Source organism: Prunus persica, chromosome G3 (genome assembly GCF_000346465.2).
Source record: "Prunus persica cultivar Lovell chromosome G3, Prunus_persica_NCBIv2, whole genome shotgun sequence".
Classification (NCBI taxonomy): domain Eukaryota; kingdom Viridiplantae; phylum Streptophyta; class Magnoliopsida; order Rosales; family Rosaceae; genus Prunus; species Prunus persica.
Window position 1 is genome coordinate 3,755,194 of NC_034011.1, and position 16,015 is coordinate 3,771,208.

Genomic DNA, 16,015 nt, shown 5'->3' on the forward strand with positions numbered 1-16,015 from the left:
ATTTTGTTAATACTCACAAAAAGCAAAAACAATTTTTTTGCACTTTTCTGTTATATTTAGGTGAAATTGGAATTTAAACCATCCAAGGAAAAAGAAATTATAGCCAGTACTATACATCTACTTACAAAACCATTACAACCCACCAAAAGAACAAACAAAAACGAAACCAAAATTTTTGTGCTACTGCAGCTCAACTCTAGAAAGCCTATTTGTGGCTTAGTTTCTAACTTATGAGAAGACAGCAACGATAAAACCTCTACTCCCTGACCTTATTGTGACTTTTTAAGTTCACCAAATGTCGCCCTCTCACCAGAAATGTTCCTCAAAAGCTGTTTCGAGCACATGTTCTCAGCCGTCGTTGCATCTTTCACACGGTCGGCCTTCACCCAAGCCGGTTCCTGCAAGAAAGTTTTATGATAATATAATGATCAGCATCTTCCTTTTAACCATTACATGTTATAATAACAAGAGATGATGTAAATTTGGAGTAAGCGTTCACCTCGGGAACAAAGCGGGAGAATCCAAACTTAATCAACAAGAGGACATGTTCCATAACCAGAATTGCAGCCAGGCCAGGCTCTATCTTCCATTTGCCCTCTTCATCATATAACCATACTAGAAGCGCACAGTTGGTGCATATAGACATAACGACGAGAAACTACAAATTGCAGACAACCTGACATTAGAAAGATGACGATAAGAGAGAAAATGGAACACATAGTCAACCCTCCAATTCTCTCCCTTGTTTTATATTTACTGCAGAGAAGAAAGCAAATCTAATACAGCTGCCAACAAATATGTCTCTTTACCTAATCAATCCATTTTGAACTTTCCAGAATTTAAGGTTGAGCTATACGAATTCTATATTTTCTTCACAATACATAACCATAAACCATAAGTATAAGTACCTGAAATATATTCAGCCAAGCTCCAATTGTTGTGGAAAAACGAGGAGTTGGTCTTCTCAACATGGCAAGAAGCTTCAATGCATCCGCCCTAATTTCGGTGATGTTGTTCTGTGAAAAGTACAACTCGAACATTAGAATACAAAATACTACAAAGCATAAAGAACTCCAAATAAACAACCATAAAGCATAATTTACCAAAGTTGCAAAAGCAAAAGCAAGGGGGAATGCACAAGCAAACATCATTATCATTCCGAACTGCAATGCAACCTCCAGAAAGTCTGCAGGTCAAATCACAGTGCTAATCAGCAGAGAATAAAGAAACATACAAGAATTCTCATGATTACTCGAAACTAAGGAGGAAAATGCAAATTTTAAAAACGCCAGACATAATTGACATATTACCATCAAACAACCCATCTTCAAGTTCCATGCCAATGCTTGCGGAATAAGAAGGCTTCAGGTACTCTTTTTCTACCCTAGAAGCAAACTGGATCTTCCCAGTTGATGAACCTTTTTCACGTTTTTTCTTGCTCCTTGAATTCAGAATGGCAAATAAGGTCATGTTCAGATAAACTTAAAATCACCCCAAAACATAAGGGTCCAGAAGATAAAAACATAGTATAGGCTTACCGAATTCTATATTTCTTATAACTGTACTTGAGATATGGCAAAGTATTTTCCAACAAGTTTTCCAACACCTGGAAAGCATAGACCAATTCATGAGCATGAGAGGAGAGGTATAAAATCAAAACAGTGAATAAAATAGAACTCATTTTACCTGAGACACAAGGAGGCGTTGAATCAAGACTTTGCGGAGTGTTGAAAAATTGCGGTGCAAAAGGGCATGGTAGAAAACTCCTATATATGACTGCATGAAATAAAGACCAAACACCTGCAAAATAAATTAAAACACAAAATAAGTCCTTGAACTTTGAAGCGTAGAAAACTCCTCCAAGAAGCAGCAAAGAAGACGCTAGGGATCGATCTCCACTTAACACACCTTGTAGACCAAGCTGTCTGCTTTTTTTTCTGTGTTTTCATTATTTTCATACTTAATGAGCTTGACGGAGATCTTGCCCCCAATCTGTGTAAGGAGCTGAATGGCAAAAAGATAAATGGTAGTCAACCCAAACCTGAAAAATAAAGAAAGGATAAGTGTCATTCTCACACTATAATTCCAAAGAATTAATACCATAGGAAAAAGAATGAATGCTGTGTCTAAATGATCGCTACAGATCAGAATTGGTTGTGCCCTTAAATTGGGTTTCTGTTTGACTTAATATTTCTAATTCGACTTTCCCTCTCCTTGTCCAAAGTTTCTAAGCATGAGGACAAGTGCAGCAGCAGATACAAACTCTAAAATCCCATTATGTCAAAACCAATAAACCCAAAATTTTCCTCCATCTTATGTCTAGTATGCAACCTGAACAGAGTCAATCTCAGCAATAGTTCTCATCCAACTGTCAATAGCACTCATGCACAACTGATGCACCGAGTTATCATGCATAAAAAATAAAAATATGAGCACAAACTCTGGAATGTTAAAAATGATTTTTCATTGATGAAAATAGAATTAGATGAATGTGCAAGTGTATACATTCACATGAATGCAAGAGGACTCGGCGTCTTACTTCATAATATCAGACCCAATAACCTCGTAAATATGAGCATACGCTAGTTCGAATGGTAACTGGAGGCATATAATACTGAAGATAATGATAGCATCATTTCGGAATCTCATGAGTCGTCCAAACCACTCAATTCTTTGGAACATTTCTTTCTCTTTAGTTTTGTCAGTCCCCCATTTTTTTGCGATTTCAATAGACTGTGAGGAACTCCACTCCATGCCCTGTCTATATCCCAGGTCAGCTCTAATTGGGTAACGAATCTTCCATCTAAACACGCAACCAAGAAAGAGAAAGAGGTAAAGTATGTTAGAAAAAGTAAAAATATAACTGAAAATGAATAAGCATAGATCTGATAACCACAAGACAATTTCATTGTAAATCAAGCTACCTGGCTAAAAGGGCATTGTTTTTACGTTTCCAGAACTGGGAAAACATTATAGCCCACAATATTATGCTTATGAAGAAAATGGGGAGCACCAGTAACTGCAATGACCTAAGGAAAACATTAAGCAAACATACATCAGTTTCAATAAGCAGCACTAGTAAAATAAGTTGACAGCCAACAAGGAAATTAAGAAATAAGGAAGATGACCCACCCAAAATCAAACATGTGCAAAATAAGCCCAAATGCAGCTGGAAAGAGCAACCACCGAGTGTACATTCCAAGGAAAGCAAAATAGATGGCAATCTACAAAGACATTAAATTCTTGCTTAATGTTAGGAAATAGAGAGAAAGATAGTTTGCTATTGCTACTAACTCACTTTTGTTCCAAAATAGGAATAAATCTCATCTATTGGCTGGTTTGTGAAGTCCCACCAGTGCAGTGCCCACGTCTGAAGGAGCTTCTTCCTTTTTATTTCATCTATCAGTCAAAAATCATCTTAATTTAAAGTTTAACAGAGATGCACGCATTTTGTGAATTTGTAAACATACCATGCAAAGGAAACACTTCTTTGACGATCCTCTCTGACTCCAATTTCTGAAGTAAATACTCCCCGACTTCCCATTGGAATTCTTTGCTGTCAAATCTTAATGTTACACTTGACTGACTCTTGTTAATCTGTAAAATTTCAGTTCTATCTTTGTCAAAGGCAAAAACTTATGGATGAATATTTGCACACAGAAATATAATTATAAGGGAAAATGTTCCAAGGGTTTCAGTTGTTTGTACATCAACTGGCACAAAGTTTAGAAAAACAAAACACTAGAGGTCAACTGGTGGGATGTATTCTACCAAAGAGTGACAAAAAAAGGATGGATATAAACATGAAATTGTAACGTAAAATCAAATTGAATGGATATATAACCTTAATACGATATAAATTTACAATTAAAAAAAATTCAAAAGCATTCTGTAATTAGAAGTAATATACCAAAACATCAGAAAGAAAAAATGGCATTGGAACATCATAAGATCCTAATATGTTAAATGACTTACAATTCCATATATTAAGTGCCTATAGCAGCGAAAACGCTCACACCAACTGAACAAAGAACCATCAGGCTGTCTCTCAAAAGCATCAACCTCCTCCCATTCAAATTCTAAATCCATCCCTGAAACCAAGTGCAGCATATTAGTTTTTTAGTATTACCGAAGTGGAAATTAATAGATACTAGAATCTAAAATACAGAACAACCTCAAATGAAAAATAATAAAATTTGAAAGCCAACTGGAATAGAACTGCAAGATCATTACCAATAGGAGTTCGTTTTTTAATATGCAATTCAGCTGCAGCCCTCCCCAGTGTTTCCAAAGGTGCTGCCAACTGAAAGATAGAAATCTAAGGTCCAGCAACCAAATTCAAGAAACCATATAGACAAAACATTGCCGAATTGTATGTACCATTTTCATTCAGCATAAACAAAAAACGACATGAATAATGCTGGGTTATCATAAATTGCCAAGTATAGTGCTCATTTGCAATTTAGAATAAAAAATAGAAACAACAAATTTTAGCAAAAGGGAACATTTCTTTTTTGCCATTAGCAAAAAGATCTCAATTTCATAAGTTTTGTCTACATGCGTCGGTACAAAATACAAAGATTCACTTGGATTAATTAAAAAAATTTCCTAGTAAGCAAGATTTATAAATACAGAGAGAGATCGTATCAGAAATTATTCACAGAATCTATTCTCATGAGCCAATTGCACGAAACAATGTATGGTAATATAAATCAATTACTGAAAATCCAAACGAAAAATCAAGGCAGGAAAATAAGAGCAAAAGTAGAAAGACAAACCTTGATAAACTCATCAACAACGCCATGCACTCTCTCAACTACCAAACCCAAATTTCTAAACTCGTCTACCAACACCTCCACACAGTCAGAAGCTTTATCTTCTTCCTTCACATCTCTCTTTGGAACCACAACCCCAATCTCAAAAGCAGTTTGTTCCTCCTCAAGCACATTCATTTCCTGTCCACCAAACAACTTTAACACCTGAGAACAGCCAAATGGATCTCTGTCTTTAAGATCCAAATGATGCCCAAACCCACCAAAGAGGTAAACTTTCACAGAAACTGGCTCAAACAGTGAAGTGGGCAATTGTATTTTGGAACAACAGAAGCTTGCAAACACCAAAGACAAGATTTTTCTGTTGAAATGGCTCAAATTGCTAAATGGGTCTATCAATTGTGAACCAACGTTGCTCTCTGTGCAGATCAAACGAAAAGCTGTGTTTATCAAACATACAGATAAATGTGTCCCAATGGAATTGGAAATGTAGGTTCTTGGAAGATAAGAGCAGAAGAGAGAGAGAGAGAGAGAGAGATGAGAGGGAGAACAGATGGCCGAGCAGTCGGCTATTATGGGCGAGCCGTTGCGAGGGAGAGACACATTGGATGGTATGGAAGGAGGAAGACACGTGGGCTCCGATATTTGGCAGTTCCTTACGTTTTGCGGTTTGCAGAAGCAGGGAAAGGAGAAGCCGGTACGATTTCCCATGTTACCTCGGGTCTGTCCAATTTGACTACATATTTTTGGCCAATAAAATAATTTTTTCTATATTTTGGAAGAGTTTTGAAAATTTTGAAAATTTGAATGTCACCCAATTAAAAAGGTAAACTAATGCAGTTTTGACATGGTGTATGAATGTTATGTCATTATTATTATCTTGTCCAGTAGCAAATGATGCTCTCAAACTTCATGGCCTATTATTGTTCATCTATTGATTTCTTCTTTTACCAGTCTCATTGTTCCCAACTATTTGAGGAACAAAACCAAGAATCGGCAAGAACAAACACTAAAATCTATGGTGAAAGGGATAGCGACACTGATGTTATCTATGGATATTACTCTTTTACATGACATGTTCGAAAACATTATTGAAATTATTCATATTCACGATTTTCAATATATATGTATTGGAATTTTCTGTTTTTATTTTTATTTTTCTTGCGTTTACTAACACCTACGAAATCAACTATGTAATCAAATGCATGCAAACCCAAGAATTAGATCGATATAGTAGTTGATTTAATTCTAATTCAAAAGGACAATAATAATTTGCAAAACAAACTAACCTTATAGGTGAGGTGAGGGGTTATGTCTGTCAAGACTCAAGAACTCTTCAACGATTGTTTATCTTACTTTTTCCATGGGCAGATGTCTTTGTACTTGTTTGCAATATTTAAAGAAGAAAGGGGAAACCAGTTTCGGGTAACTTCCCTTTGTTTCCTCTTCCTTGTGAAGGAGGGGATGTTGCAAGTAAGTGTTTTCTTTTTGGGTTTAGCGGTGTAAAAAACTACCCTACCATTTTTTAATGTAAAAACATAAATAAAAGTTTGGTTATGTATATCAGTTTTTGTCTAATAAGTTTTTTGAGCTTTTATCACAAAACATCACAAGCTTGCGAAATTATTAAGTTTTTTTTTTCTTTCTTAGTATTCAATTTGATTATCCACGTTTTTCTGCACACATCAATGTTGTCTATATCGTCTAATCCCATTAAAAATTCTATTAGTGTGCTAATGTGACACGCATATGCAGCCATTACCTCACAAATACGGTGAAAAAACTAATTTTACAAAACTCAGTGACAATTTGTGATAAAAATATTTATAATTATAATTTTTAAGGTTTTTCCCAATGGGGTCTAGCTCATTGAAAAAAGGCCTAGGTCTCAGGTTTGAATTCTCACGGCATTATAGTTGTATGTGTGTGAGAATAATCCTCATCTCATGTAATTTAGACTATCGCTTGTACTCAAAAAAATAAAAATAAAACATTTTAGGTTTTTAACAGCAAGGAGTAAGCCCAAGTCACATATTCTTTATGTCCAGTCTAAAACAAAACAATCCGATACTTCACAAAAAAGCGGCCCAACAAAGGAAAAGTAGGAAACTTCGACTAGTTGACTTCCCTCTGAGACAGACGCGGAACGCGTAAATCGCAAATCCAAAACACACAAATACGGAACCTTTCTCCGATTTAAAACCAAAACCCTAGAAAATCAAATCCCCAAAATCCACCATGGGAAACACCGAGAAGCTGATGAACCAGATCATGGAGCTGAAATTTACGTCCAAGTCGCTTCAGCGCCAATCCAGAAAGTGCGAGAAAGAGGAGAAAGCCGAGAAGCTGAAGATCAAGAAGGCCATGGAAAAAGGCAACGTTGACGGCGCTCGGATCTACGCCGAGAACGCGATCCGAAAGCGCACAGAGCAAATGAACTATCTCCGGCTCGCTTCCCGGCTCGACGCTGTGGTGGCTCGGCTCGACACCCAGGCCAAGATGTTCACCATCAATAAGTCCATGGGAAATATTGTCAAATCACTCGAATCGTCGCTGGCCACCGGAAACCTCCAGAAGATGTCGGAGACCATGGACTCGTTCGAGAAGCAGTTCGTGAACATGGAGGTCCAGGCCGAGTTCATGGAAACCGCCATGGCTGGCTCCACCTCGCTTTCGACTCCAGAGGGTGAGGTCAATAGCTTGATGCAACAGGTCGCCGATGACTATGGGCTTGAGGTTTCTGTGGGCCTACCTCAGCCAGCTGCCCATGCCGTGCCGGCCAAGGAAACCGAGAAGGTCGACGAGGACGACCTCTCCAGGAGGCTTGCGGAGCTCAAGGCTAGAGGTTAGAATAGGGAAGGCGATCAGCGTGGGTTTTGAATTCAATATATATATGATATGCTTATGTGTTTGTACCGATTGCTAATTAAGAGTTATGACTCTTGTTGGAACAATTTGAAACTTGATATTTGTGTATATTTGACGAATTTGAATTCGCTGCGATATGTTGTTATGTGGGTTTTATTACATTCTAGTCAGACTGTTTGCATCTGTTTTTTTATGTACGTGCAATAGATATGTGAATTTGTCCATCTGTTTGCTTGAGGGTGCCTTGTAAGAATCTGACCAGAGAACTTTCTACCTGTTTTATATTCATGTTGATGCCTTGCAGTTGTTTTCTCATTCTATGGCATGCATAAAACTGGTTCAACATGTCTGTCATGTGTCAAGGCAATGTACCGGTAGAAAAAAATGTTAAGACAATGTGTGGGTTTAGGGTAAGTGAATATGGGTTAAAAAATATGGTATGAAACTATACAGTGTGGTCAAAGAACCTTTGTGCCTGTTGTCTTTGGCTGGTGATGCCTTAGAATTTCTTTTATTGATGCACCTTTGTTATTTTGTGTACATGCATGAAACTGGTGTATGGTGTGCTGTTAAGTGGAGACAGTGTGTCCATGACAATTGCTTCATATTCGATCATTTGCTAGGGGACTCATTTCTTGTTGCTGTTATCAAAATTGTGAGAATTCTTCTGGGATTTTTCGTAAGGATGCCAACATGCTCTTATAATGAATTGTTTCTTATGGCTATTTGCTGGTTCATTGTCCGGTCATTGTTTTGTCACAATAGCTTGAAATGAAAAGTAGTTAGTTTTGAGATCTGAATCCTCTCATCTTGTGTACTTGACTGCAATTCAGTTTTATGGTTTTTCTGCTTCACATATTCCATGTCATGGTCACATTTCTGATATGCGAATGAGAGCTAGTAAAGTACCCTCAAACCTGGGGTTATATAGTTGATGTCAATGTGATTCTTAGATTAGCTATATAGCATATTTCTGGTCTGGAAATAGTTTCTCTGACAGAATTTTATATGTATTCAGACTTGCAGAATGCATATAAAGTGAAATAAAAGATACAGTGCTTGCTTGTGTTTATCTTTTGTAAATTGTATTATTGGTAGAAAGAAAAATGTTTGGCTCCTTTCCTTGAATCCTTTTAGGTTGCTGTTCAATTATTTTAGTCTGATTATCGACCCAACGCAATTAATAAGAACAATCGAAGCATGTTTCGCCACCTGCCAGTGAAACATGATATTTCATTGATGGTACAGAAAACACTAGACATTATTTGGATGGCTTTAGTGTCCTTCAAAAGAAAGAAATAATCACAAGCAGAAAGGGTAGCTTATTATACGTGCAATATTTTTGAGCTTTTGGTGATTTTAAGAACTTGTATGGCGGCAGGCATGAGCTCTAAGTCACATGCTTTCAACTTTGAGCAGTCTAAGGTTTTGAAACCGAGCTCCCAAGCCTTCTAAAACTCTTCTGAATACTCTGAAAGAGTTTTTTGGTTTGGGGAGGGGATACATGAAACCCAATGGCATCTAGGTACCATCCATCTCTTCCCTTTAATCCAACAATTTTGCCTCCATCCACTGTGAAAGTAAAGGGTGTGCCTTCTTCAATTCCATATGGTCCAAATGTTCTTCTATTGCTCTGAAATTTGAGTGACCGGATTAACCGCGGGCCGATGCCAAACATCATCGGACAATAGTGTCCACTTACACCGACTAGGAACTCGTCTGGGTACTGAAGCTTTATCTGCATGAAAAAAGTCAGGCCAAAATCAAAATTTTTTTTTGTCGATATCTCTCCTCTATGAAATAAATTATCATCAAATTTGAGACACTTTCTATCAATCTTAATCCAATTTTGAAGTACGAGCTTTGAAGCCTATGACCATTTGCTCTATTGGCATCAGTCCCCACTTTATTAGAGGATGTCTGGAGTTCAAATCTTATGGATGAAAGCTGTCGATTAAAAGAAATAGTATGAGGATCGAAGCGTACCTCAGCAGTTTGATTGCCTCCGCGACCACCATGCGTTTCTGCTTTGACAGGCTTATCGTTTCTATCATACACCGCAGTAATGGAGTCGATGCAAAGACAGTAAGCAATCTTGATCTCTCTCACCCCATTGTAGATCCCATCGTCCCAATCAGCTCCACCATTTCCTCCCCATGGTTCTATTACAATGGTCTTCTGAATGCTCTGAGAATTTTTGGTTGGGGGAGGGGATACATGAAACCCAATGGCATCTAGGTACCATCCATCCCTTCCCTTTAATCCAACAATTTGGCCTCCATCCACTGTGAAAGTAAAGGGTGTGCCTTCTTCAATTCCATATGGTCCAAATGTTCTTCTGTTGCTCTGAAATTTGAGTGACCGGATTAACCGTGGGCCGATGCCAAACATCATCGGACAATAGTGTCCACTTACACCCACTAGGTGTTCATCTGGGTACTGAAGCTTTATCTGCACGAAAAAAGTCAGGCCAAAATCAAAATCTTTTTTTGTCGATATCTCGCCTCTATGAAATAAATTATCATCAAATTTGATACACTTTCTATCAATCTTAATCCAATTTTGAAGTACGAGCTTTGAAGACTATGACCATTTGCTCTATTGGCATCAGTCCCCACTTTATTAGAGGATGTCCGGAGTTCAAATCTTATGGACGAAAGCTGTCGATTAAAAGAAATAGTACCAGGATCGAAGCGTACCTCAGCAGTTTGATTGCCTCCGCGACCACCATGCGTTTCTGCTTTGACAGGCTTACCGTTTCTATCATACACCACAGTAATGGAGTCGATGCAAAGACAGTAAGCAATCTTGATCTCTCTCACCCCATTGTAGATCCCATCGTCCCAATCAGCTCCACCATTTCCTCCCCATGGTCCTATTACAATGGTCATCCTCTCCCCACTTGCACGCTCCTTGCCATCCTACTTAAAAAGTTAAACGAACTTTCCTTGTTCAAATGTTTAGATACAATTTTTCTTACTCAGAGCACTAGTTTATGTTGAAAACCGCAGTAACATACATACAATCTAGCAAATAAATAGAGGGTAAAATTAATGATCAAGTGCCAAGGAAACAACAAACAGAGTGATTAAGAACAAGATGCATACCATAGGCTCAGGTAAGGTTTGAACAAAATGCTAAACGCAGAGAAGAGCAAAGCAAGGAAAAAGCTATAATGAGTATGGTTGGAAGTGGAGAGAGAGATGAGATAACATAGGCGTATATAATGAAGAAAAAGCAAATTTTAAGGGAGAGATGAACAAAACGCCTAGTGCAAACAGAGACTTGATGGGTAGTAGTATTTGATTATATTCTAGCATTATGTATGCAGGAACTAGGAATCTCTACTTTTTCTTTATGTATTGAGGAAGGTTGTGGTCCTCACTATCTAGCCACTATTCTAGAAAAGCATTTATGCATTACAATATCAAGTTCTTGATTCTTGAAAAGAAAAAAAGAATGAGATGACAACCCAGAATAACATCTCAATTAGAAATTGCCACTTGGTTGATCTTTCATTTTGTTAGTTGAATGAGTTAGCAAATTCGAACTTAAGAGTTTTTTCTGACATTGGAAAGAACAATACCATTAAACTAACATGTTTACTAATCCGTAATGGGAATTTGTCTGTCTGTCTGTGTGTTTTATTGGGTTGAAGTTTGTAATTTGTCTAAGTTGAGTGGATTGGCCGATTGGGATATGGTTTATACGATAGTACTCTATGGATGGCGAGTATTTGATGTTACTTCCTTTTGCTGCTTGAGATTTGATGTTACTTCCTTTTGCTGCTTGAGATTTGATTGTTATACATTGGTACCAATGTCTTCAGTTCTTTTAGAGTTACACTGAGAAGTATATTGATGTTAATTGACTGAATTGGCGTTTATCCTTGAATGTAAACCTTAGATTTTTTAGTAAAGACATGATTTGATGACTTGTTACTCTGTTTTGTGCTTAGGGCTTTTGCATATGGTTATGGCCTTTTAATTGCTTGAGGGTGGCTTGTAAGAATCTGACCAGAGAACTTTCTACCTGTTTTATATTCATGAGCCTTGCAATTATTTTCTCATTTTATGGCATGCATAAAACTGGTGCAACATGTGCTGTTATGTGTCAAGGCAATGTACCGGTAGAAAAAAGTGTCAAGACAATGTGTGGGTTTAGGGTAAGTGAATATGGGTTACAAAACTCTGGTATGAAAACTATACAGTGTGGTTAGAGAACCTTTGTGCCTGTTGTCTTTGGCTGGTGATGCCTTGGAATTTCTTTTATTGATGCACCTTTGTTATTTTGTGTACATGCATGAAACTGGTGTATGGTGTGCTGTTAAGTGGAGACACTGTGTCCATGATAATTACTTCATATTAAATCATTTGCTAGGGGACTCATTTCTTGTTCTTATAGCAGCAGCATGGCTGGTGTTATCAAAATTGTGAGAATTCTTCTGGGATTTTTCATAAGGATGCCAACATGCTCGTTTAATGAATTGTTTCTTATGGCTATGTGCTGGTTCATTGTCCGGTCATTGTTTTGTCACAATAGCTTGAAATGAAAAGTAGTTAGTTTTGAGATCTGAATCCTCGCATCTTGTTTACTTGACTGCAATTCAGTTTTATGGTTTTTCTGCTCCACATATTCCATGTCATGGTCACATTTCTGATATGCGAATGAGAGCCAGTAAAGTTCCCTCAAACCTGGGGTTATATAGTTGATGTCAATGTGATTCTTAGACCAACTCCAGCGGCACAGCCCAGCCCGAGGCTAGGGGAGAAAAAAAAAAAAAGGTGTTCCAGTGCACAGCCCAGGCCCGAGTGCAAGGTGGGACCCAGCAACCTGGACTGGCCCAAGGGCAAGATTGGCCCGAGCTCCAGCCCTCGTTTTGGTGCTGACGTCATCGCTACAGTGCCGCAGTGCTACAGTGATGCTACAGTGTTTGGCGCTACAGTACCACTAAAAGTCCACGTGTCGCACTCTGGGCTCTCCGATCAGATTTTTTTCTCCAATCCAACGGCAGCCAATTTTTGTGCAATAAAAAAATGAAAAAAATTAAATTTTTTTTTAAAAAAAAACCAAAAAAATACTTTTTTTTTTCTATAAATACCAAAATTTTATCCGATTGAGATATGAATTTTATAATAAATATTGATATGTACGAACCCAAAAATATTATCCGAAAATATTATCTAAATTAATTATTTTTATTAAACAATTTGTGAAAAAAACAAAAAAATGAATAGTAATTGCCCTTAGCCATGACAATGAGTGGAAACACAAAATACTATTTGCAAGGGCAGCCACTATTCACGTGAATAGTGGCTGCCCTAGCTCCACCCTTGCCATGGCTAAGGGCAAATGGGTGGAGTTGCTCTTAGATCAGCTATATAGCATATTTCTGGTCTGGAAATAGTTTTCTGAGACTGAATTTTATATGCTTGACTTGCAGAATGCATATAAAGTGAATTAAAAGATACAGTGCTTTCTTGTGTTTATCTTTTGTAAATTGTATTATTGGTAGAAAGAAAAATGCTTGGCTCCTTTCCTTTAATCCTTTTAGATTGCTGTTCAATTATTTTAGTCTGATTATCGACCCAACGCTATTAATAAGAACAATCGACGCATGTTTCGCAACCTGCTAGTGAAACATGATATTTCATTGATGGTACAGAAAACACTAAACATTATTTGGATGGCTTTAGTGTCCTTCAAAAGAAAGAAATAATCACAAGCAGAAAGGGTAGCTTATTATACGTGCGATATTTTTGAGCTTTTGGTGATTTTAAGAACTCGTATGGCGGCAGGCATGAGCTCTAAGTCATATGCTTTCAACTTTGAGCAGTCTAAGGTTTTGAAACCGAGCTCCCAAGCCTTCTAAAACTCTTCTGAATACTCTGAAAGAGTTTTTTGGTTTGGGGAGGGGATACATGAAACCCAATGGCATCTAGGTACCATCCATTTCTTCCCTTTAATCCAACAATTTTGCCTCCATCCACTGAGAAAGTAAAGGGTGTGCCTTCTTCAATTCCATATGGTCCAAATGTTCTTCTATTGCTCTGAAATTTGAGTGACCGGATTATCGGGCCGCCACCATACACCATAGGACAATAGTGTCCACTTACACTGACTAGGAACTCATCTGGGTACTGAAGCTTTATCTGCACGAAAAAGTCAGGCCGAAATCAAAATCTTTTTTTCTCGATATCTCGCCTCTATGAAATAAATTATCATCAAATTTGATACACTTTCTATCAATCTTAATCCAATTTTGAAGCTTTGAAGCCTATGACCATTTGCTCTATTGGCATTGAGGATCTCATGGACGAAAGTTGTCGATTGAAAGAAATAGTACAAGGATCGAAACGTACCTCAGCAGTTTGATCGCCTCCGCGACCACCATGCGTTTCTGCCTTGACAGGCTTACCGTTTCTATCATACACCACAGTAATGGAGTCGATGCAAAGACCGTAAGCAAGCGTGATCTCTCTCACCCCATTGTAGATCCCATCGTCCCAATCAGCTCCACCATTTCCTCCCCATGGTCCTACTTCAATGGTCTTCTTCTTCCCACTTGCACGCTCCTTGCCATCCTACATAAAAATTTAAAGGAACTTTCCTTGTTCAAATGTTTAGATACAATTTTTCTCATTCAGAGTACTAGTTTATGTTGAAAACAACAGTAACATACTTACAATCTAGCAAATAAATAAAGGGTAAAATTAAAGATCAAGTGCCAAGGAAACAACAAACAGAGTGATTAAGAACAAGATGCACACCATAGGGCTCAGGGAGGGTTTGAACAAAACGCTAAACACAGAGAAGAGCAAAGCAAGGAAAAAGCTAGAATGAGTATGGTTGGTAGTGGAGAGAGAGATGAGATAACATAGAGGTATATAATGAAGAAAAAGCAAATTTAGGGGGAGAGATGAACAAAACGCATAGTGCAAACAGGGACCAGATGGGTAGTGGTATCTGATTCTACTTTAGCATTATGCATGCAGGAATCTCTGCTTTTTCTTTATGCATTTGAGGAAGGTTGTGGTCATCACTAGCTAGCCCCTAATTCTAGAAAAGCATATATACTTTACAATATCAAGTTCTTGATTCTTGAAAAAAAGGAGAATGAGATGACAATCCAGAATAACATCTCAATTAGAAATTGCCACTTGATCTTTCATTTTGTTAGATAAATGAGTTGGCAAATTCGAACTTGGAGTTTCTTCTAACATTGGAAAGAACAATACCATTAAACAAACATGTTTACTAATCTGTAATGAGAATTAAAATAAGCAATTGGATTCCGATTATGGATTACTCTTGTGTTTACTTACACAAAGGAATGAAAATGCACGAGAGACCCACGCAAAATCAGGAATTTGACTCCTTATTTTGGAGGAATTGAACTATTAGGTGTGAGGTGGTATTCTAATTCCTGGAGCTCATCAAAAATCTAATTTTTTAACTCATTATATCCTCACATAATTTTTAAAATTCCAAATTTTCCATCCACTTTAACCCAACAAAAATTTACATACAAATTAATTTATTTAAAACAAGTGAATTTTAGTAATAAAATTGGTTTCAATTCCGATTGATGAGAATTTAGTAAACAACTTATAGGGAATCAATATCATTCCTACCCGATTCCAGATTGTTTAGTAATAATGACTTCAATAGAATCCGGATTCTGACTCCTCTATCCAACTCCTTCTCAATTCAATTCCTCCTCATCCGATGACGGATTAGTAAACATGCCATAAGAGCAAGTATTGGCTGACACTCATGTGATGATTGGTAGGGATTTGCGAATGCGATTGCATTGTGTACGTGTACAAGCTTTGCCTTCGTTTAGGTGCTTTCCAGCTTTTGTGATTGTGGGCAAGCAGGCCAAGTGATTCGTTGCCAAAGACATACAACAGATGATCCCCACACTGCAAAAATATTGTGGAGTTGATGGCCTTGTGTGAGGGCTTAGGAAGATTAGGGTACAGAGCTCACCAACTCCAATTACCAATATTAACTGTCCAAACTGATTCTCTGTTTTCAATTAACTTGTTTTGCAGGGAAATTCCTCCACTCCACTACCAGCAAGTTATGTACAAAGACGGTCAAAATCTCCTACCAGCTTTTCTGTCTGAACAACTGAAAAACTTAAAGACACTTGCAGAAACCGAAAGGAAACAAAAAAGTTGAAAAAAATCGACTTTGCATTTTGAAAACCCTTTTGGTTTGTAATTTTAACTTCTAATAAATACAATGGTCATTTTTAAAACCCAAACCTAGGTCGCATCACATGTCTTGTAGCAATAGTAGAATTCTTATAATATTAGCTGGTGTTACATGTAACCCAGGATTTACCCAGATAACGTGCTTGTTTGAGA

At 37.6% G+C, this 16,015-nt stretch overlaps 3 protein-coding genes across 6 annotated transcripts; 1 reads left to right on the forward strand and 2 right to left on the reverse strand.

Annotated features, from left to right (window-relative positions):
• LOC18782627 (anoctamin-like protein At1g73020) lies at window positions 24-5,649 on the reverse strand. Of its 2 annotated transcripts, XM_020560768.1 has the most exons (16): window positions 4,779-5,634; window positions 4,234-4,303; window positions 3,976-4,091; window positions 3,471-3,597; window positions 3,299-3,399; window positions 3,133-3,224; window positions 2,925-3,029; window positions 2,540-2,803; window positions 1,909-2,041; window positions 1,687-1,800; window positions 1,539-1,606; window positions 1,311-1,441; window positions 1,104-1,186; window positions 909-1,016; window positions 500-658; window positions 24-398 (listed from the first exon to the last, which is right to left on the reverse strand). In XM_020560768.1, exons 1-16 carry the CDS (start codon window positions 5,481-5,483, stop codon window positions 270-272), a joined length of 2,505 nt encoding a protein of 834 aa, XP_020416357.1. In that variant the 5' UTR covers window positions 5,484-5,634; the 3' UTR covers window positions 24-269. The 2 variants fall into 2 exon arrangements, with proteins under 2 accessions (XP_020416357.1, XP_020416358.1); XM_020560769.1 differs by lacking the exon at window positions 24-398 and having other exon boundaries at window positions 594-676; window positions 4,779-5,649.
• On the forward strand, window positions 6,865-7,862 carry LOC18783640 (ESCRT-related protein CHMP1B). Its single transcript, XM_007217702.2, has one exon. The coding sequence runs from the start codon at window positions 7,011-7,013 to the stop codon at window positions 7,620-7,622; it is 612 nt and encodes a 203-aa protein (XP_007217764.1). The 5' UTR covers window positions 6,865-7,010; the 3' UTR covers window positions 7,623-7,862.
• Window positions 7,690-14,522, reverse strand: LOC18784391 (jacalin-related lectin 19). Of its 3 annotated transcripts, XM_020559304.1 has the most exons (5): window positions 14,411-14,522; window positions 14,003-14,224; window positions 13,677-13,792; window positions 9,627-9,972; window positions 8,858-9,378 (listed from the first exon to the last, which is right to left on the reverse strand). In XM_020559304.1, the coding sequence occupies exons 1-5, from the start codon at window positions 14,411-14,413 to the stop codon at window positions 9,061-9,063; spliced, it is 1,005 nt and encodes a 334-aa protein (XP_020414893.1). In that variant the 5' UTR covers window positions 14,414-14,522; the 3' UTR covers window positions 8,858-9,060. The 3 variants fall into 3 exon arrangements, with proteins under 3 accessions (XP_020414892.1, XP_020414894.1, XP_020414893.1); XM_020559303.1 differs by lacking the exons at window positions 13,677-13,792; window positions 14,003-14,224; window positions 14,411-14,522 and adding exons at window positions 10,340-10,561; window positions 10,748-10,880 and having other exon boundaries at window positions 7,690-9,378; window positions 9,627-10,091; XM_020559305.1 differs by lacking the exons at window positions 13,677-13,792; window positions 14,003-14,224; window positions 14,411-14,522 and adding exons at window positions 10,340-10,564; window positions 10,748-10,880 and having other exon boundaries at window positions 7,690-9,378; window positions 9,627-10,091.

Excerpts from the sequence above, each read along its gene's own strand:
- LOC18782627 (XM_020560768.1), bottom strand. The coding sequence starts at position 5,483 with ATGGGAAATCGTACCGGCTTCTCCTTTCCCTGCTTCTGCAAACCGCAA. Across the intron at positions 2,804-2,924 it reads AACAATGCCCTTTTAGCCAG|ATGGAAGATTCGTTACCCAA; the intron begins GTAGCTTGATTT and ends TTGCGTGTTTAG. Across the intron at positions 659-908 it reads CTTGGCTGAATATATTTCAG|TTTCTCGTCGTTATGTCTAT; the intron begins GTACTTATACTT and ends TGCAATTTGTAG.
- LOC18784391 (XM_020559303.1), bottom strand. Across the intron at positions 10,092-10,339 it reads GAGGCAATCAAACTGCTGAG|ATAAAGCTTCAGTACCCAGA; the intron begins GTACGCTTCGAT and ends TTTTTCGTGCAG. Across the intron at positions 9,379-9,626 it reads GAGGCAATCAAACTGCTGAG|ATAAAGCTTCAGTACCCAGA; the intron begins GTACGCTTCGAT and ends TTTTTCATGCAG.
- LOC18783640 (XM_007217702.2), top strand. The coding sequence starts at position 7,011 with ATGGGAAACACCGAGAAGCTGATGAACCAGATCATGGAGCTGAAATTT.